Genomic DNA, 19,946 nt, shown 5'->3' on the forward strand with positions numbered 1-19,946 from the left:
GAATCTGCCCCCAAATTTCTTTGTCTGCAAACTTACAAAATCTGCAGGGGATCAAAAAACAATTTTCCCCAATGTATATATAATATTTGGGGATCCTTATGCCTTGTACACACGATCGGAATTTCCGATGGAGAAAGTCAGACTGACTTTCCATCGGATATTCCAATCGTGTGTAGCCCCATCTGAGTTTTTTCATTGGAAATTCCGATGAAAGCTAATCGGAGTTTAGATATAGAACATGTTCTATTTTTTTCCAATGGAATTCCGTCTGAATTCCGATGCAATTTGGCCGGGAAAAAGCCTGATTGTGTGTACGCGGCATAAGTCATTTTGGAGAAAAAATTACAGATTTTTACATGTAAACAAAAAGTGTCAGAAAAGGCCTGGTCTTATGAAATGTGTGTGTTGTTCTCCCTATGATTGCATTGGTTACCTATGGGTACCCCAGTTTCCACCAACACTCCAAAGTTGGTAGGTTAACCACTTCAGCCCAGGACCATTTCGCTGGCTAAAGACCAGGCCACTTTTTGCGATTCAGCACTGCGTCACTTTATCTGACAATTGCGCGGACACCTTTGACACCATTTTGGGACCATTGTAATTTTTACAGCGATCAGTGCTATAAAAATGCACAGATTAATGTAAAAATGGCACTGGCAGTGAAGGGGTTAACCTGTAGGGGGTGCTGAAGGGGTTAAGTGTGACCTAGGGAGTGCTTCTAACTGTTAGGGTGTGTGGCTTGCCGTGACATCTCACTGATCGCTGTTCCCGATGACAGGGAACAGACAATCAGTGACAGTGTTGTGATGGACGTGAAATAAAATGAATATTTTATTCTATGCTATTTTGTGTTATGCTAATTCTTTTATTAGAATCACTGAAATGTTTTCTCTTTTTTATATTCTTTTATATACTTATATTGTTTTATATTCATTATCTATATATGCATGTATGAAGGTATATATTCCAAGTGTTTGTTTTCCTTGAAGTTTATATCAGATATGATGTTTTTAAAGTTACAATTGAACATTGGAAAACAAGAGACAACGGAGAGTTATTCAGATGTGTTCAAACCCCCACTCACTCCTCATTCTCACTCCATCCCCCCTCCCTCCTACTGCATTCCTATATGGACTTGAAAGAGGAAACCACCCCTCCTCCTCACTCAAATCTCCATATGAGCTTATATGACTTTGGAAAGAAACCCTTGCTGAGCTGACCAAGAACCCCTGTACACTGGACATTACACAAGGCTGAAATGTGCTGTGAAACATGTGCCACGATGCCAAGAACAGACGTCACAGGGGGCGTGTAATAAGAAACCACCATGTATAGACTGACCTATCAAATGTGCTCATGTTTTGTAATGTAATTTTGTCTATAAGGCTATGGAATAAATGGGTTTGGCCTTCTCTTTGAGGTTGGACGCTAGAAGGTGAGGATGTAAACTTTTTTAGTCTCTCTGGTTTGCATGCTCCCATTGATTTGGGTCAAACGGCAGAAATGGGGTTAATCCTGGGAATTGTGTCAGGAAATCAATCGTTATCAGTGTCACTAGGCAGAACGGGGAGAGGCAGGTTTACACTTGCCTCTCCCTGTTCTGCAGCTCTGTGACCCGATCGCGGTACACCGGCAGACATAAAGTCTGCGTGTCCCGCTGGCACAGTCACGGAGCACGGACCGGCGCGCTCAACCACATGGCCGGCAAATTAAAGGGGATGTATATATAGGCCCATTCGCCCAGCCGTGCCATTCTGTCGAAGTAAAAGTGCGTGCGGCGGTCGGCAAGCGGTTAAATCCTTTTTATAACCAGAGTGCCTCCTGTTTTTTTTTTTTTAGTTACACCAAACCATTTTCATTGTGCACCATCAAAACCTTCTTGCCTCTGGAGTCATAACAACCAATGATGTCATCGGTTCAAAAGGAGGACCATTCCAGCATCCTTGTTTGCCCCTCCACTGCCCCTCTCTTTTTAAGAGTTATTGACTAAGAATTTCAAGTGTAATTCTAACGGGATAGATAATAACAGAAGATAAATTAGCCAACAGCGTCTGGCAAATACTGATCTCAGGTAGACCAAGCCTTTAATGTTTATTTATAGTAAAAAATGTGATTTGTTATAAACATATTTTATTCTCTTTTGATAAGTCTTAATTTGGATTCATGTTTATTTAAAAATCAGTTTGAAGTTTGCAGTTTGGTCTTCAGGGCCCTCAGTCTGGACATAACAACATCCCAATCAAGGTAAGAGCCTTCAAGGTGACGCGAGACATCTGCCCCGGATTGGTAGCTCTTCCTCCCATGCAGAATCCTCCAGTTGTCGAATGTTACCACTTGACCTAAACACAGAAATAAACGATTGGAATCTGAACATGAAATAAAATCACTGACATGCATTTAAAGAGACCCTGTCACTAGACCTTTTTCTTAAAAACAACAATGTTCCTATAAGATTATTTGTGCAATTAAAGCGGAGTTCCGGCCACAATTTCACTTTTTAAATATAAATACCCCTGTAATACACAAGCTTAATGTATTCTAGTAAAGTTAGTCTGTAAACTAAGGTCCATTTTGTTAGGTTGTTACAGCATTTAGACACTTTATAAAATAGAAATTGACTGGGGCCATCTTAAGTGTGGGCATCATGAAGCCAGACTGTATGACTTCCTGGATTTCAGCCTTGCAGATCTCGCACATGCTCAGTGCTGCACAATCAGTGTCAGATCAGGTTTCAGCACCTGTGCTGTCCAAGTCACATGATTCTTTGAGACTGGGGAGTGCACAGACTCCTGGAAAGTTACACCCACTACATTCCCAGGAGTCTGTGCAGTGTAGATTAGGAAGCATTAAGCACCTAGGTGCAGGAAGTGGGAAGATTAACTATTCTGCCTAGCAACAACACTTTGAAGGCATCTAAAAAAAAATTTATGGGTGGAACTCCACTTTAACTTATCGTATGCATCTTAGTTACTTGTAAAAGCCTCCCTTGTGTTGACATCAAATGACACCTATAGTCATAGGCGTGCACACAGAGTGTGCTGGGTGTGCCTGGGCACACCTAATCAACCAATGCGCTTTGAATTAAATCTCAGTCTTGCCAATCCAGGCTGAATCCCAGAGAAAACCGCACCACATCAGTGTGAAAGCATCCTTCTGGGGGAGGAAAGACCAAAAGCATATTTTTGGGCACAGGAATTTTTTTATTTTATTTAATCATGTCTATTTAAGCCCCTCCCACTGTAAATGCCATTTGGCTACATCCACAATTCGCCATGGCTTTAGGGTGTACACACCTATGCCTATAGTATCCACTTAATTTCACATTGACAGCTACATATAAGGTTATGTATGGAGGTGAAGGAATGGGTGGAAGAGTTAGGTCAGCACAGAGAGTGATTAAACATTTCCAGATAAGCAGAGGTGTAAACTTTGGATGTTCTGGTGTTCAGACAAATACTTCAGCCAGTTTGTAGCCTTGTTTGGTGGGAGTAGTGCCCCTAAGGCCTGGTACACACGATAGGATCCTCTGTGGATTTTAATTCGATGGAGTGTACACACCATCGGATTAAAATCCACGCCGAATTCCCATCGCGGTGACGTGTCGCGCCGTCGCCGCGATGATGACGCGGCGACGTGCGCGACGCTGTCATATAAGGATATCCACGCATGCGTCGAATCATTACGACGCATGCGAGGGATGGGTTCGGACGGATCGATCCGGTGAGTCTGTACAGACCACCGGATCGATCCGCTGGAGCCGATTCCAGCGGATAGATTTGTAGACATGTCTACAAATTTTTATCTGCTGGAATTCGGAAATCTCCGCGGATAAATATCCGCTGGAACGTACACACCAGGGGATCTATCCGCTGAAACCGATCCGCTGAGATTTTTCAGCGGATGGATCCTCTCGTGTGTACGGGGCCTAATATAGAAGTGATTTTTCTATTGCTTCTATATTTCACATCTTTCCACTGTCACTGGTTCCTAAATAATCCACGGGTACCGCTCCGTCCTGATTTTTAAGGTGACCTCATCCAGTTTTTTTTAGTCCTCCTTAAAATCTGTTCCAGATCCAAACAGTCTAGCATGGATTTCTAGAACTTTGCTTGAGCGGTTATTTTTAACCTCTTAGCGCTGGCACCTCCCGGCCCTTTAAGATGTTTATGACTCCAGGAGGCGTGACAGGGCTTAAGATCCCGTGACGGCTACATGGTCTGAAAACTGATCACAAGGAGCGATCGGGAGCTTTCGGTTAGGAGATAACTGCTGGGAATGTGCAGCACAGGCAGGGCTTTTTTTTCAGGGATCCTTGGGGGGGGGGCTGCTCACCAAAAGCACTTGTAAACACAGATGCCTGGTTTCTGCACTCTGACAGCTCTGCACTCTGTGTAACCCCCCTAAACTCTGCACTCTATATGTAATGCAATCCTGGTATCCCACTATTTGATGTGATTTGGAGGGTTTGTGTGGGGGAGGGGTTGAGTTCCAGCACCTATTGTTTGAGAAAAAAAGCCCTGCACACAGGCATATGGGTAAGGCATGTTCACAGTTAAACATTTATGGGGAATGAACGCCATGGCCAAAATATTTTCCAAATGCAAATTTTAACTGCAAATTAAATTGCCAGCAAACATTAGTTTCTCTTAAAAGCCCAAAGTGTATTTAAACAACGTATCAAACAAAATGAAAAACAAACAGACATAAATAAGTTGCCATGGGTTCAGGAAGGTCAAACAAAGATTTAATCAGAGAGGGAGAGAGACTGAAAGAAAACAGCTTCTGCTGTGCTTACATTTTAGATAACTCATGGTGCTTTGTGAATCTAATGTCATGGCTGTACCCTGTATTACACAATTCTTTGCAAAATACATTTGTTATTTGTTTCCTTTCGGTCTGTTAAAGTGCAACTCCAGAAATTCAGGCACTTTCTAAAATGTGTAGGCATACTATTGGCCAAGTCCACCAAGGTGCTTGCCACCTCCTGGGCTTATCTCTTTAATTTATATCTGACAGTTTTATGGAGCTCCATGAGGATAGCTACATTTCCGACACTGGATCTTCTGGTCTCTGCTCCAGAGTACCATGTAGCTGCTGTGCCCACCATTCCTCTCCTTCTGCCCAATTACAGAGAACTTTGTGATAATATAAACTCAGAAATACATAAGAGGGGAGGGGTGGACATAGCTGCTGTGTGCAAGACGCCAATGCATTTACATACCCAGGGTGTGACCTCCATAAAAACTGTCAGATGCAAGTAATGCCTAGTACACACGGGCCGAATGTCGGTAAACATCTGCCGGATCAATAAAAAATGGCCGACATTCGGCCCGTGTGTATGTCAGCTGGTCTGGCAGAAGCCATTTGGCCAAATTCTGTCGGACATGCATGCTAGAACACCAGCAGCCTACTGGCTCACCATCAGCGCTGACCAGAGTGTTTTGTGGGAGGGGGTGCCCTCTGTCAGAACACAACAGTTAGCAGGGGAGATCACTGTACTGACTTCTAATTGTTAGTACAATGGCTGCAACCAGAGCTGTCAGTTTTTTTTTTCATTCAACCCACTGAGTTGAACGAAAAAAAACTATCAGTGGGTACCAGGCTTAAAAGATGCGTAAATCCACATGCACCGTGTTGCCTTTACATAATTCATCGTATGCCTTTACATCTTTCAAAGCGTCTGAATTCCTGAAGTTCAGCTTCAAATATACAATTGAAAGAATTTCTGCTTAATATGTAAATAAAAATATCTGTTTATCGTGTCAGAAATTACGAGCTGTTCGGTGTCTTGTGCGCAGCTCCTGCATTACCCAATTGAGAAAAATAAGCTCTCCAAGGCCTTAGGACTACAGACTACTTAGGGCCAGATTCACCAAAAAGATACGACGGCGTAACTGCTGATACTCCGGCGTATGTCTGTTTCTATCTATGCGACTGATTCATAGAATCAGTTACGCATAGATATCCATAAGATCCGACAGGTGTAATTGTTTTACACTGTCGGATCTTAGGATGCAGTACCGCGGCCGCCGCTGGGGGGAGTTTGCGTCGTAAACCAGCGTCGGGTATGCAAATTAGGAGTTACGGCGATTCCCGACGGATTTTCGCGTTCGCTAGTCTAGTTTCCCGTTGCAAAGTTAGTCGTTTTTTTTGGTGCCCTAACTTTAGTCAGCAATCGTATTGCTGTCTAAAGTATGGCCGTCGTTCCCGCGTCGAAATTTAAAATTTAATGTCGTTTGCGTAACACGTCCGGGAATACGGAAGTACGCTACGCACGTCGCAGTTCGAAAAAATTACGTCACGGCACGCAAAGCACGAGGGGATTTGCGAAACTGAGCATGCGCAGTAGGTCCGGCGCGGGAGCGCGCCTAATTTAAATGGCACACGCCCATTTGAATTGGCCCGCCTAGTTTTCATCGCAAGTGCTTTGTGAATCAGGCACTTGCGATGAAAACTTGCGGCGGTGTAACGTATCTATGATACGTTACGCCGCCGCACTTCTACGTGAATCTGGCCCTTAGTGTCTTTGTTGTGAAGATGGGAGAGTGGGTGAGTTTGAGAAGTTTAGCAAAATAAAACTGGGCAGGGCTGACACCAAACAGTCTATAAAAATGCTGTGTATTTTCAGCCCACAACAAAATATAGGAGTGCGGATCAATTTTGGCAGATCAATGTGTTTTCTTCTGTACTTGTAAAATCATTAGATAATAAAACATGGGAACATGTACATGTATTAAACAGATGTACTGCATGTGTTCTTATTTTGCTATGACAAAATGTCCCTTTAATTTTCATGTAAGGAGCGAATGTTGTGTTAGAACATGAAACCTGATTGTGTTATACCAAATAAATTAAGAACTAATTAGCAAGAGTAAATTTTATAACCAACCTGGTTTCATTTTGAAACAGAATATATTCTCAGGCTTATTCATGAGACCGACAAACTCTTTTAAGGAGGAATAAAAAGGTTGCACTTTCTCTGGTGGCATGTTGAGTACGGAGTCCCTTGTTGCATTATTAAAATTTATTTTCTGAAGTTTACCATTCTGATCTAGCCTGAAAAAAAAGAACTCATTATCAAAACAATTTATTTTCATCTTTAAGCCATCATAAGCAAGATTGGGGCAGTATGATAGTAGAACACTCCTTTCTCAGAGGGAAAATAAATCACGGCCAGAGAAGGCACATGTATATAATATTAGGACAGATCTCTTAACCACTTAAAACCCGGACCAAGATGCAGGTTGCCCCTTTTTGCGATTCGGCACTCCGTCGCTTTAACTGACAATTGCGCGGTCGTGCGACATGGCTCCCAAACAAAATTGGCGTCCTTTTTTTTTTTTTTTACAAATAGAGCTTTCTTTTGGTGGTATTTGATCACCTCTGCGGTTTTTAGTTTTTGGGCTATAAACAAAAATAGAGCGACAATTTTGAAAAAAATGAATATTTTTTACTTTTTTGCTATAATAAATATCCCCCAAAAATATATAAAAAAACATTTTTTTCCTCAGTTTAGGCCGATACGTATTCTTCTACATATTTTTCGTAAAAAAATGCAATAAGCGTTTATTGATTGGTTTAGGCAAAAGTTATAGCGTTTACAAAATAGGGGATAGTTTTAGGCATTTTTATTAATATTTTTTTTTTTACTAGTAATGGCAGCGATCAGTGATTTTTATCAGTACTGCGACATTATGGAGGACACTTCGGACACTTTTGACACATTTTTGGGGCCATTGGCATTTTTATAGCGATCAGTGCATTGATTGCATTGATTACTATAAAAATGCCACTGGCAGGGAAGGGGTTAACACTAGGGGGCGGGGAAGGGGTTAATCATGTTCCCTGGGTGTGTTCTAACTAAAGGGGGGGTGGACTTACTTGGGGAAATGACTGATCACTGTTCATACATTGTATGAACAGACAATCAGGCATTTCTCCCCCTGACAGGACCGGGAGCTGTGTGTTTAGACACACAGCTCCCGGTTCTCGCTCTGTAACGAGCAATCGCGGGTGCCCGTCGCTGATCGCGCCCGCCGAACACACGCGTCGGCGTCAGGGGCGAGAGGGGGGATCAGCCTGCAAGGAGGAGATCAGCTAAAAGTAGTTGGATCTGTATGTGCGTTATAATTAATTGAAATTAGTCGATTAATCGAAAAAAAAAAAACGATTAATCGAACACAAAAAAGCCCTAATATATATATATTTAGCTGTGTAAATTGAGTTCAATTCATTTATATGCTATATCATTTTTGTCCAGCGAGAGGCAGTATTTTCCTTTCTCTCCGCGTCTCTACTTATTGATGTCGAGCACAAACTACATCTAAAAGGACTACTTTTGAATGAGCTTACTCTATTATCCGTTGTTTGGACTGGAGGGAAAAATCACAGTAATCAATTCCAGTGTCTGTAAAGTCGATCTGCGTAGACGTGAGGATTCTGAACGCGTCTGGATTCTGCGCTTTCAGTTTGTTGCAGACATGGAACCCGTCTACCACTTCACTCTCACCTCCAGTTTCCGATTGTTTTAAACAGTGAAGAAACTGTACCTGGGAATTGGAAAATGTCACAGTGAAATCATAGGACACACGCAAACTACTTTACATAGTTCTCACGTGTTTTACATTATAATACTGACATCACCCATGATATAATCAACTCATACAGCAACAATTAAAGGGGAACTATGGTGCTGATAAACTGAATGTACAAGATTTTTTTAGAACCCCTTTTATCTGGAGCTCCGTTATAGAGATTTCCCCTTTCTTCCTGTCCCAGTGACCACAATTTCATCAAACTATAAGTAAGGGAAAATCTGCAACAGCAGCACAGACAGAACTATTTTTTTCTTTTTAGTAATGCAGAGAGTGGCCCCGGATTCAGATACATTATCGTATCTATCGGCGGGCATAGCGTATCTCAGATACACTACGCCGCTGTAACATATTGCGCAAGTTCCGTATTCAGGAAGAACTTGCGCCCTAAGTTACGGTGGCGTAGTGTAAATGTGTCGGCGTAAGCCCGCCTAATTCAAATGTGGATGATGTGGGCGTGTTTTATTTAAATTACTTGTGACCCCACGTAATTTACGTTTTTTACGAACGGCGCATGCGCCGTCCGTGAACGTTTCCAAGTGCGCATGCTCCAAATTACGCCGCAAACTGTCAATGCTTTCGACGTGAACGTAACTTATGTACAGCCCTATTCGCAAACGACTTACGTAAACAACGTAAAATACGACGCTGTTCGTATGTTTCCGACGTCCATACCTAACATGACTTACCCCTGCTTTATGAGGGGTAACTTTACGCTGGAAAAAGCCTTACGTAAACGACGTAAAAAAATACGGACGTACGTTTCTGAATCGGCGTATCTACCTAATTTGCATATTCCTCGCGTAAATCTACGGAAGCGCCACCTAGCGTCCAGTGTAAATATGCAACTAAGATACGACGGCGTAAGAGACTTACGCCGGTCGGATCTTAGGGAAATCTATGCGTAACTGATTCTAAGAATCAGGCGCATAGATACGACCCCGCACACTCAGAGTTACGACGGCGTACCCGGAGATACGCTGTCGTAACTCGTATCTGAATCCGGGCCAAAGATTATAACTCTAGTCAGCTTTTAATTGATTTAATAATAATATCTAATAATTATAATATCTAATAATAATAATAATATCAATAATAATAATAATAATAATATCAATAATAATAATAATAATAATAATAATAATATCAATAATAATATCAATAATATCAATAATAATATCAATATTAATAATAATATTAATAATAATAATAATGTCAATAATATTAATAATAATAATAATAATAATAATAATATCAATAATAATAATAATAATAATAATAATAATAATAATATCAATAATAATAATAATAATAATAATAATATCAATAATAATAATAATAATAATAATAATAATAATAATAATAATAATAACAATACTATTATTATCATTATTATTATTATTATTATTATTAATAATAATAGATATTGGGGGTTATTTACGAAAGGCAAATCCACTTTGCACTACAAGTGCAAACTACAAGTGCAAAGTGCACTTCAAATTGCAGTCATTGTAAATCTGAGGGGTACATCTGAAATGAGGGGAAGCTCTGCTGATTTTATTATCCAATCATGTGCAAGCTAAAATGCTGTTTTTTATTTTCCACTTCCACGTGCACTTTCAGTGCAATTTCAAGTGCACTTTGCACTTGTAGTGCAAAGTGGATTTGCTTTTAGTAAATAACCTCCATTGCGTCACATGCCACGGCAATTCACCAGATGACCAGGGACTTCAGAGCCCATTCACTTTTGTGTGCTGCAACAATGCACAGTAAAAAGGAAACAGATTTTGACATTCGCCACATCCGCATATACATATGAGAAAGAATTACTGGCTAAATGTATTTGAGCACTGCCTATATAGATTGGACTTTATAGGCTCAATGTGGGAGACCACACAAAGAAATTGTATAAAATATATGATTGAAAAGGGGGGGACAGGGGACGTTGGGACTTTATATGAGGAAATGGGTCAATTACCTCCATCTCTAATAATTGTATGAGAACAGGAGAGAGCGGGAATTTATATGAGGCATGTGCGGGGAAGGATTACTATTGATTGGGGGAAAATAATATATCTGAAATACGTTATAGATTTAATATTTTAATACTTTTACATAATGCATCGTGATAATGGTGTGAAAGAGGGCGCTAGTGGGATGGTTACCTAGCTGTTAGGACACCCTCACTGGGAGGGATCCAACGGTAGGTGTGATAGGTTATATAAAATTAAACACTCCAGTGACAAAAAAAACAAAAGGCTGTATATCAATACTGAAAATAAATCAATATGGAAACAATATAATACAACTACTGTGAATTAGATGCCAAAGAATAATGTTCACGATAGATCGTGAGAGTATAACAATACAGTGAAAAAGGTGATTGGGTGTCTCTAGCCAACACACTCAAATATGCAGTCCATAACAAGTGGTCTTCCCAAGAAATTTGGTAATCATGCGATGAAAAGTAAGTGATATTGCAGCCACCACCATCTGTTAAAGCTTCACCCGATGTGCTCTGGTCAAGTAATGCTCTTACCGGAAAGCGCGGACCTCTTTAATTACAAAGAAAGGTCTGTTGAGCTGAGCAGGTTTCAGTGCCTGCACACTATTCATCAGCTATTCAGACTGCTATGATGTATGGGCCAATGATATCCCGGGAAATCTATCCACAAAAGCAAAGGAGAACTAATAGTGCATTATTGCTTTATTAAAATGTAAAAAACATAGAAATGGCTGATTGGCCCCTTACTTGGTGGGTGCCTACCCGGCACTAGGACTGCATGCGCTGAATATGGGCTCTGTCTGGATGTATACAGGCCACTTGGTGCGGGGAGTCCCAATCAAGTCTGCAGCGTCTATGTGCGGGATCAGCTGGGGAGCGAAGATGTCAGACTGCCTCCGACATATGTTTCGTGGATCTCGACGTCATCAGGGGGGCTGCTGGCTTTTAATATTTTTTTTCAGCGGATATCCGCTTTAATTTCTTCTCACTTTTTCGATGTATACAATTTTTAATTGCACACATTGGTATATCACAGAAGTGCAGCACTCTATTTATGTATTTATTACTATACAGTATGTGAGGAACACACATTCAGTGATTGCAGCAGCTGTCAGATTAACACACTTTAACTCTTGTGTTTCATCACATTTTGTTGGTAGTGCACAGGTTTTTATTTATACGAGTTTATCAGCGTGCTACTTTTCCTTTCATTGTGTAGTCACAGGGTGGGATGGGAAGGAGACCAGTTTGTAAAAGTGCATTGCAGCTGATAACAATCAGGTCCCTTCTCTGTGCCAAGCTGTGTCGCAGAGCTGCGTAAATCTCAAGAATGGGTGGACAGAACTACAAATTCCTATGGCAGGTTAAACAGCTCTCATATACAGTATGTATAGTGCAGTGGCGGCTGGTGAAGTTTAAGGACCCCTCCCACTTGGTGAAAATGGGCGTGGTTTCAGCGAAATAGTGGGCGTAGCTCTAAGGTGGTGTGGTTAGCATCTGAGATGAATGAGGGATGGAGGGAGAGGGAGAGAGTGGGACAGCAGGCCCCCGATCCTACACAGCAATAGAAATATGTGCATTCTAGAAAGTTTAACAATCAGCAGATAAAGATACGTCAATCATCTCGGCACCATGGTTGTTATAATGTCAGGATGATTGAAGCGCATTATTTCTATTACATTGTAATATAAAATGAAATCATTCAACTCACCATAATGCAGAATCAGTGGGAGCCCTGAGACCAGATGCTATCATGTGTCCCCAGCAGAGTCCCTCCTTACATCATGTGTCCCCAGCAGAGTCCCTCCTTACATCATGTGTCGCCAGCGGAGTCCCTCCTTACATCATGTGTCCCCAGCAGAGTCCCTCCTTACATCAGGTGCCCACAGCAGAGTCCCTCCTTACATCAGGTGTCCCCAGCGGAGTCCCTCCTTACATCAGGTGCCCACAGAGGAGTCCCTCCTTACATCAGGTGCCCACAGCGGAGTCCCTCCTTACATCAGGTGCCCACAGCGGAGTCCCTCCTTACATCAGGTGCCCACAGAGGAGTCCCTCCTTACATCAGGTGCCCACAGCGGAGTCCCTCCTTACATCAGGTGCCCACAGCGGAGTCCCTCCTTACATCAGGTGCCCACAGCGGAGTCCCTCCTTACATCAGGTGCCCACAGTGGAGTCCCTCCTTACATCAGGTGCCCACAGTGGAGTCCCTCCTTACATGCAGCCCTGTGTCACATCAATTGCAGCGGCTCTCTCCCATCAATTGCGGTGCCGATATTTCCCGAAAATGACATTCACTTTAAAGATGATAAACGCGGGGGGGCACCAACGACCGCCGAGAGATAAATGACACAGCGGGACTTACCGCTCTGCGTGGTGTCCTCTCCATGGAGGAGTCCGCTCCTCATACTTCCGGTTTTCTCTCCGGTTTTCTCTCTCGGGTGCAATGAGAGAGAAAAAACAGGAAGTGACATGATCTACCCAGATGTCAATCAAACTGCCCGGCCGTAGTAATAGATACTACGAGTGCCGGGCAGAAGCTGTGGCGGTACAAAAGCATAAACATGAAGTGCCGCGTCTGCAATCTCATGATTGCATTGAAGCGGCGCTTCCCATAATGCACGTGGCCGGTGCCACATTTGGTAAAAGGATTTTTTGAAAAAAAAAAAAAATTGTGTATTTAGCGGTTCCTGGAGCTCAGGGTTGAAAAAACCCAAAAGTTATTGGCCCGGATTCACAAAGCACTTGCGCCGACGATACGCCGCGTAAGTGCAAATATGCGCCGTCGTATCTCTGCGCCGGACTCAGAAACTAAGATACGCCTGAAAATAGGCTTTATCCGACCGACGTAACTTGCCTACGCCGGCGTAGAGTGGGCGCATATTTAAGCTGGACGTATTTGGTGCTCCCATTGATTTTCTATTCACATATGCAAATGAGGGAGATACGCCGATTCACGAACGTACGTCCGTCCGACGCAGTGCGCGTAAAGTCATACGTCCGGCGTAAAGTTATGCCCCATAAAGGAGGTGTAACTCAGCAGCATCCATGCAAAGGTCTGCACCAGGGAACACAAGCCGACGTATTTTACGTAGGATGTGACTATGACTAGACGTAGGTTACGTTCACGCCGTAGGCAGTGATCCGATGTATCTTAGGCAGTTCTTCCGACGTGATTGTGAGCATGCGCACTGAGATGCGCCCACGGAACGGCGCATGCGCTGTTGGCGATACGTATCTGTCTGGCGCTCGGCCCATCATTTGCATGGGGTTACGCCTCATTAGCATGGCTCACGCACACTTCCACCTACGCCGACTTACGCCTGAGAAACCCAGCGGAGATTTGGGAGGAAGTGCTTTGTGAATTCAGTGCTTGCCTCTCTGCGCTGCGTCGGTGTAGCGTAAAGGAGATACGCTACGGCGGCATAAATATGCGCCAGTGTCTGTGAATCCGGGCCAATGTCTGCATTTTTTTATTAAAACACATGTGCCCTGCAGTTACACATTTAAATGAAGACTTTGTTTTAGTAGTTTGCACTTCTGGTATATAAACTCAACTTCTGCCTTCCTTTCATGAGACACAACTAGGGAGAGGCCGGCATGTAATATTGTAGTACAAGTTTATACAAGGAAAAAAAAGACTTTGAAAAGATAATTTTTTTTTCTTTCTTAATGGTATTTAACACTCACAACTTAATTAACTACATGTGGTGACTCCATAATCCATGATGTTTATATTGTCTGCTCTTTGTAATTACTGTTGTGCTTTTGTTTGTATTTAATAATGTCTGTGGGTTTTAACTGAGATAACATAAATCACACAACAGCAGCAACATAAAAACGTCAGCCAAAGACGTCATATACGGATTTACGGTCCAAGTGAATCCATACTGTTGTGTTTGCAAGAGAGGCTGGGAACCGGACAGGATTTCTGAATCCTATGGGTGTATGTAATCCTTGGCATGCTTACGTTATATGACCTCAGGCACATCTGTTCTCATGTATACAGTATTTTACCTATGTTTTTTCTTTGAACTTTTACAATACTTCCAATTAAGAGGATGTATGTCATTGGCACAACAGCTAAATGAATTTTCAAGAGCTGTAGTGAGTGTTGGGGAAAGAGCCTTAAAGCGGGAGTTCACCCGAAAAAAATTTTTTAACATTAGATTGAGGCTCATTTTGTCAAAGGGAATCGGGTGTTCTTTTTAAAATCGAAGCAGTACTTACCGTTTTAGAGATAGATCTTCTCCGCCGCTTCCGAGTATGGTCTTCGGGACTGGGCATTCTTATTTGATTGACAGGCTTCCGACAGGCTTCCGACGTTCGCATACATCGCGTCACGAGTAGCCGAAAGAAGCCGAACGTCGGTGCGGCTCTATACGGCGCCTGCGCACCGACGTTCGGCTACTTTCGGAAAATCGTGACGCAATGTATGCGACCGTCGGAAGCCTGTCAATCAAATAGGAACGCTGTCAGGGCACCATTCCCGTCTCTGTTGGGCTCCCGCGCATGCGCAGGGCAACGGGGCTCCGGCGCATGCCCAGGCGCAATGTGCACGCGCGCATTCGCGGTACAGCGGCGTGCCGTGTGCGTGGACGCGCGCACGTGACAGCCCTGTGGCCAAACGGAGGACTGACAGTCCTATTTAAACCAGCCTCATCCCTTGAACAGGTTGCTGGTTTGTCTTCAGCTTCTATGTGTTTACCCGTTGCCATACCTGCCTGTTTTGACCCGGACTTCCTGACCACTCTCCTCTCACCTGGAACCTTTGACCCTTTGGCTAACGTTACCTGGATTGCTGTTGTCTCCTGCCCTTTGACCTTGGCTTATACCTACGGACTTCCTCTGTTTTCTCCAACTCTTGACCCACGGCCTGTGACCCGGACTTGCCCTCGTTTTCTACTTGATCCCTCTGGACTTCCTGTCAGTTCCTGCCTGACCTACAGTTGTCTCCAGTCTTCTGCACCTGCCCTGCTTCCGTCAGCTGCACCAAGTCTACTTACCAGTTTCCGGCACCGGTGCCTCCTTGTGCCTTCCCTCCTCTGTCTCAACTCCAGGGAGCGGACTGCGCAGGGTCGCAAAGGTGAGCCGTCCTCAGCATCTCGGCCTCGGTGAGTACAGGTTCCTGATAAACGCCCAGTCCCGCAGCCCATACCTGAAAGCGGCAGAGAAGATCGCTCTCTAAAACGGTAAGTACTGCTTCGATTTTAAAAAAAATACCCGATTCCCCTTGACAAAATGAGCATCAATCTAATGTTAAAAATTAAGCTTTCGGGTGAACCTCCACTTTAAAGCATAACTCTATCCATAAATCGCAGGACAAAAAGGAACAGTCTATAAAAATATAACATAACAAAACCAGCTTTTGCTTTAATGTTTAACTTTAATCCAGAGATTTCCTCCACAGTACTTTTCTGCCACTAGATGTCCCCAGTCTTATGACCAGCATCATTTAACTCACTTCTTCTGAGGCCAGGTCATCCTGGATCTACCTCAGCCACTCTCTGAGGTCAGGTTGTCCTGGATCTACCTCAGCCACTCTCTGAGATCAGGTTGTCCTGGATCTACCTCAGCCACTCTCTGAGGTCAGGTTATCCTGGATCTACCTCAGCCACTCTCTGAGGTCAAGTTGTGCTGGATCTACCTCAGCCACTCTCTGAGGTCAGGTTGTCCTGGATCTACCTCAGCCACTCTCTGAGATCAGGTTGTCCTGGATCTACCTCAGCCACTCTCTGAGGCCAGGTCATCCTGGATCTACCTCAGCCACTCTCTGAGGCCAGGTCATCCTGGATCTACCTCAGCCACTCTTTGAGGTCAGGTTGTCCTGGATCTACCTCAGCCGCTCTCTGAGGTCAGGTTGTCCTGGATCTACCTCAGCCACTCTCTAAGGCCAGGTTGTCCTGGATCTACCTCAGCTTGTGACTGGACAGTGAAAGGAGAATCAACACACTGATGAGCTAATCTTTCCATCACTTTGATTTCTCCTCCTATCTCCTAGCTTCTTGTCAGCACATGAACAGGTTTGCTCCTTGTGCTGCTTTTTTCTTTCACACTTAAGTGTTTCTATACAGGCACTCCAATGCCAGACATTTGCTGCCGGAACTTCCGAAAACAAAAATTTGAGAGCTGGTTCTCAAATTTTTCGATCGTCTGTATGCAATTCCGATGCACAAAAAATCCACTATATGCTCGGAATCAAGCAGAAGAGCCGCACTGCCTATTGAACTTCATTTTTTTCGGCTGGTCGTACGTCTTGTACATCACCGTGTTCTTGACGTTTGGAATTTTAGACATTTGTGTGTCACAAGTTTGAGCCAACATTCCGTCGAAAAAAAATCTGCAGCATAAGAGACTGATACGAAGTGTAGCGCCCACCCCTTACAAATTCTGCTGATTTGTCCCAGGTTCTCTTCCTGGCTGGATCTCCAGGTAGCAAGGCACACACCAGTTTCTCTCACAACATCCAGGCAGTGAATGCCTTTTGCTTTATTGCTTGTTATGGGGTGCGGGGAAGCTTTGGAATACTCCACAATTTAGTGCACAAATTATTTGGAGGACACTGTCTAATTTTGTCTAATCTTCAGGGGCACCCGCTTCTTTGCAGAGACCAGCAAGGTCGAATCCGTTTAAGCAACACTGACACAGTCACACAATGGGTTAAACAGCAGACAGTCATTAGGATCTCACTTCCAAGCCTTTACTAACGGTGTCTCCAGATACTTGGAAACCTCCTGTCCAATATTGGCTAGGCACTATACTGTGAATCATCAGGACGGATCCTCAGGGCATATCCTTTACTTGACTCAAAACTGTTTCCAGGAAAAGCAAGCCCCCCAGCTTTCACTGAGCTGCGACCTCTGTTAACTCTCTGCAATAGGCCCCCCAGCTTCCACTGAGCTCTTTGTGACCGGCCCTTTAAGTCCCTCTGGGCTGGGACCTTAGTGAGCTCTCTGCAGGCTTCAGTTAACTTGCCCAGAAAGCCAGCAGCCCTTCATGCTGGGATCAGCCACCTATTGGACACGCCCAGAGTCTGCCTCTACATTCTAGAACCTACTATGTTTTTAATTTCATGTGAATTGCGGAGATATTATAGAGATTACTTAAATTTCAGAATATGCATCTCATTAAGAGGGCATAGCCTCCAAACATTCCTAAAAAGTCCAACCCCAAAGTCCTGGGAATTGGCCCTTCAAAACATGGGGAAATCTGTGCACAAAAGTCCTTAAGTGTATGATGGACACCAACCACCACCAAGGGATCTGGGTGTACATGAACTGGACAGTAGGACTTTCCAGATATAGAAGTCAATACACAATTGTTTCCAACATGGAAAATATTTCTGCTCTTTAAAAGTTTCACTGTTCCCCAGTCTGCAGGGATGGTGAACGCTCTTCCAATCCACAGGAAAAAATACACACGATCAGATTTTTCGACGGAAATTGTGTGATAACAGGCTGTTTGTACGCTTTATTGGACATTTGTTGTCGGATTTTCCGCCAACAAATGTTGGATAGCATGCTTTAAAATTTTCTGCCAACAAGTGTGGGCTGTCGGATTATCCAATCGTGTGTACAGAAGTCCTTCGGACAAAAATCCAAAGTACAAACATGCATGCTCAGAAGCAATGCTAACCATAACACAACATTAGCAGAAGTTGCCCAAAGGGTGGTGCTATAGAGCTGAAAAACCACGTAGATTTGCGTTTGTTGGCCGACAATTCTTTGCCGTTTGTATGCAAGACAAGTTCATGGCCAACGCCCTTTGGACAAAAGTCCTACGCTTTGTCTGCGGAAAATCCGATCGTGTGTAACAGGCTAAAGGCTCCCAAAAGCAAGTGATGTCAGTCCACTAGCACCAGGGTGGAAAGTTTTATAGTCCCGAAATTTTTTTGCTTACTGCTGGTATGTATTAGCATGTATTGATCTATCCAATTTGTATCTTAGCTCCATAGGTAAAATACTATAAAATGTGGATGTGTAAACCTACAAATTAGAGTGATGGAGCTTTAACCAAAATAGCCATAATGGCCTTAAAAAATAAATATAATAATTAGATTTTTATTTGAGTCAGCCTTATGGGCTGGAAAGGAAATATACAGTAGGTGTGGTACTCACACAGTAACAAAGTCAAAACGATTGTACAATTCTTGGCCATTTGAATGGTTAAAAATCAGTTGTGGGACTTGTCTGCACCCTAAGTGTATCTAGTGCCTGACATAATAAGCTTGAATGTATGCCTATTTCCACAATGAGTGGATTTACTAAAAGACCATTTATACCCTTCCCTCTGTGAAGCATGCAGTGGAAAAATGGCTCATTGACAAAAGAAAAGAAGATGACAGATTTTTGTAAGTATGCTCTTGTTGCTAAATATCAAAGTCAAAAGATAAAGAACTTACTCCTGGAGGATACTGGAGAGCTGGATAGTCCGTGTGTAGACTTAATTTTCCAGAGGTGTAGGCCACATTGTTGGCATCTACTTTGTCTTGAACTTGCCACGTGTATCTGTAAAATAACCAACCAAGATTAAAATGCATCATTTTAGGTTCACCTCACCCAACAACACTGTTTCTTAGGCCTCGTACACACGACCGAGTTTCTCGGCAAAAACCAGCAAGAAACTTGCTGGGATTTTTTTTTTTGCCGGGGAAACCAGGTCGTGTGTACATTTTTCGACGAGGAAACTGTCGAGGATCCTGTCGAACCAAAAAGAGAGCATATCTTCTTTTTCCTTGACGGGAATGGAGAAACTTGCCTTGTCGAGTTCCTCGACAGCCTAACAAGGAACTCGACGAGGAAAACGATGTGTTTCGCCCGTCGAGTTCCTCGGTCGTGTGTACGAGGCTTCACTCTTTACTTTAACTTGTAAAAAGTTAAGCCTTGCAGAGAGAAAAAAAAAGTGTGTAAAAAAAAAAAAAAGTGAATGAATGAATAGGTGGTACTATACTCCGTCGAGACTAGGTAGGTTTTCCCTGGAGCTACAGACCAATGCTGGCGATGCAATAAGGGGCAGGGAACCTTGCTCCATATATTTTGGTCATGTCCTAGGATCAGACAATACTGGCTAGAAGTACAAAGGGTCTCCCAAAAATTTACATCCTACCCAGTATTGGATGACCCTGCATTCTTTTTGCTACACCTTTCACCTGAGGGGCTAATGGAGATCATGCGTTTCTGCTAAGCAGAAACACGGATCTCTGTCTTTCAACAGTCAAAGCATCCCCCACACAGTTGGGAAGCACTCCCTAGGAACACATTTAACCCTTTGATCGCTCCGATGTTAACATCTCCCCTGCCAGTGTCATTAGCACAGTGACAGTGCATATTTTACCACTACTATGCCTTTAT

The 19,946-nt window shown here is 43.2% G+C and overlaps 1 protein-coding gene across 3 annotated transcripts in view; it reads right to left on the minus strand.

Annotated features, from left to right (window-relative positions):
* Nucleotides 1-2,050: 2,050 nt before the first annotated feature.
* Nucleotides 2,051-19,946, minus strand: part of BBOX1 (gamma-butyrobetaine hydroxylase 1) — a 97,368-nt gene continuing 79,472 nt past the window's right edge. For 2 of the 3 annotated variants that reach the window (XM_040328350.1, XM_040328349.1), the window contains exons 5-8: nucleotides 18,998-19,103; nucleotides 8,353-8,549; nucleotides 6,890-7,056; nucleotides 2,051-2,339 (exon numbers count right to left, since the gene is read on the minus strand). In XM_040328350.1, coding sequence (XP_040184284.1) covers nucleotides 2,179-2,339; nucleotides 6,890-7,056; nucleotides 8,353-8,549; nucleotides 18,998-19,103 — 631 coding nt within the window. In that variant the 3' untranslated portion in view covers nucleotides 2,051-2,178. The remainder of the gene's footprint in view (nucleotides 2,340-6,889; nucleotides 7,057-8,352; nucleotides 8,550-18,997; nucleotides 19,104-19,946) is intronic. The other variant, XM_040328351.1, reaches the window with a different exon arrangement.

The sequence above is a fragment of the Rana temporaria genome, chromosome 11 (genome assembly GCF_905171775.1).
Source record: "Rana temporaria chromosome 11, aRanTem1.1, whole genome shotgun sequence".
Lineage (NCBI taxonomy): Eukaryota > Metazoa > Chordata > Amphibia > Anura > Ranidae > Rana > Rana temporaria.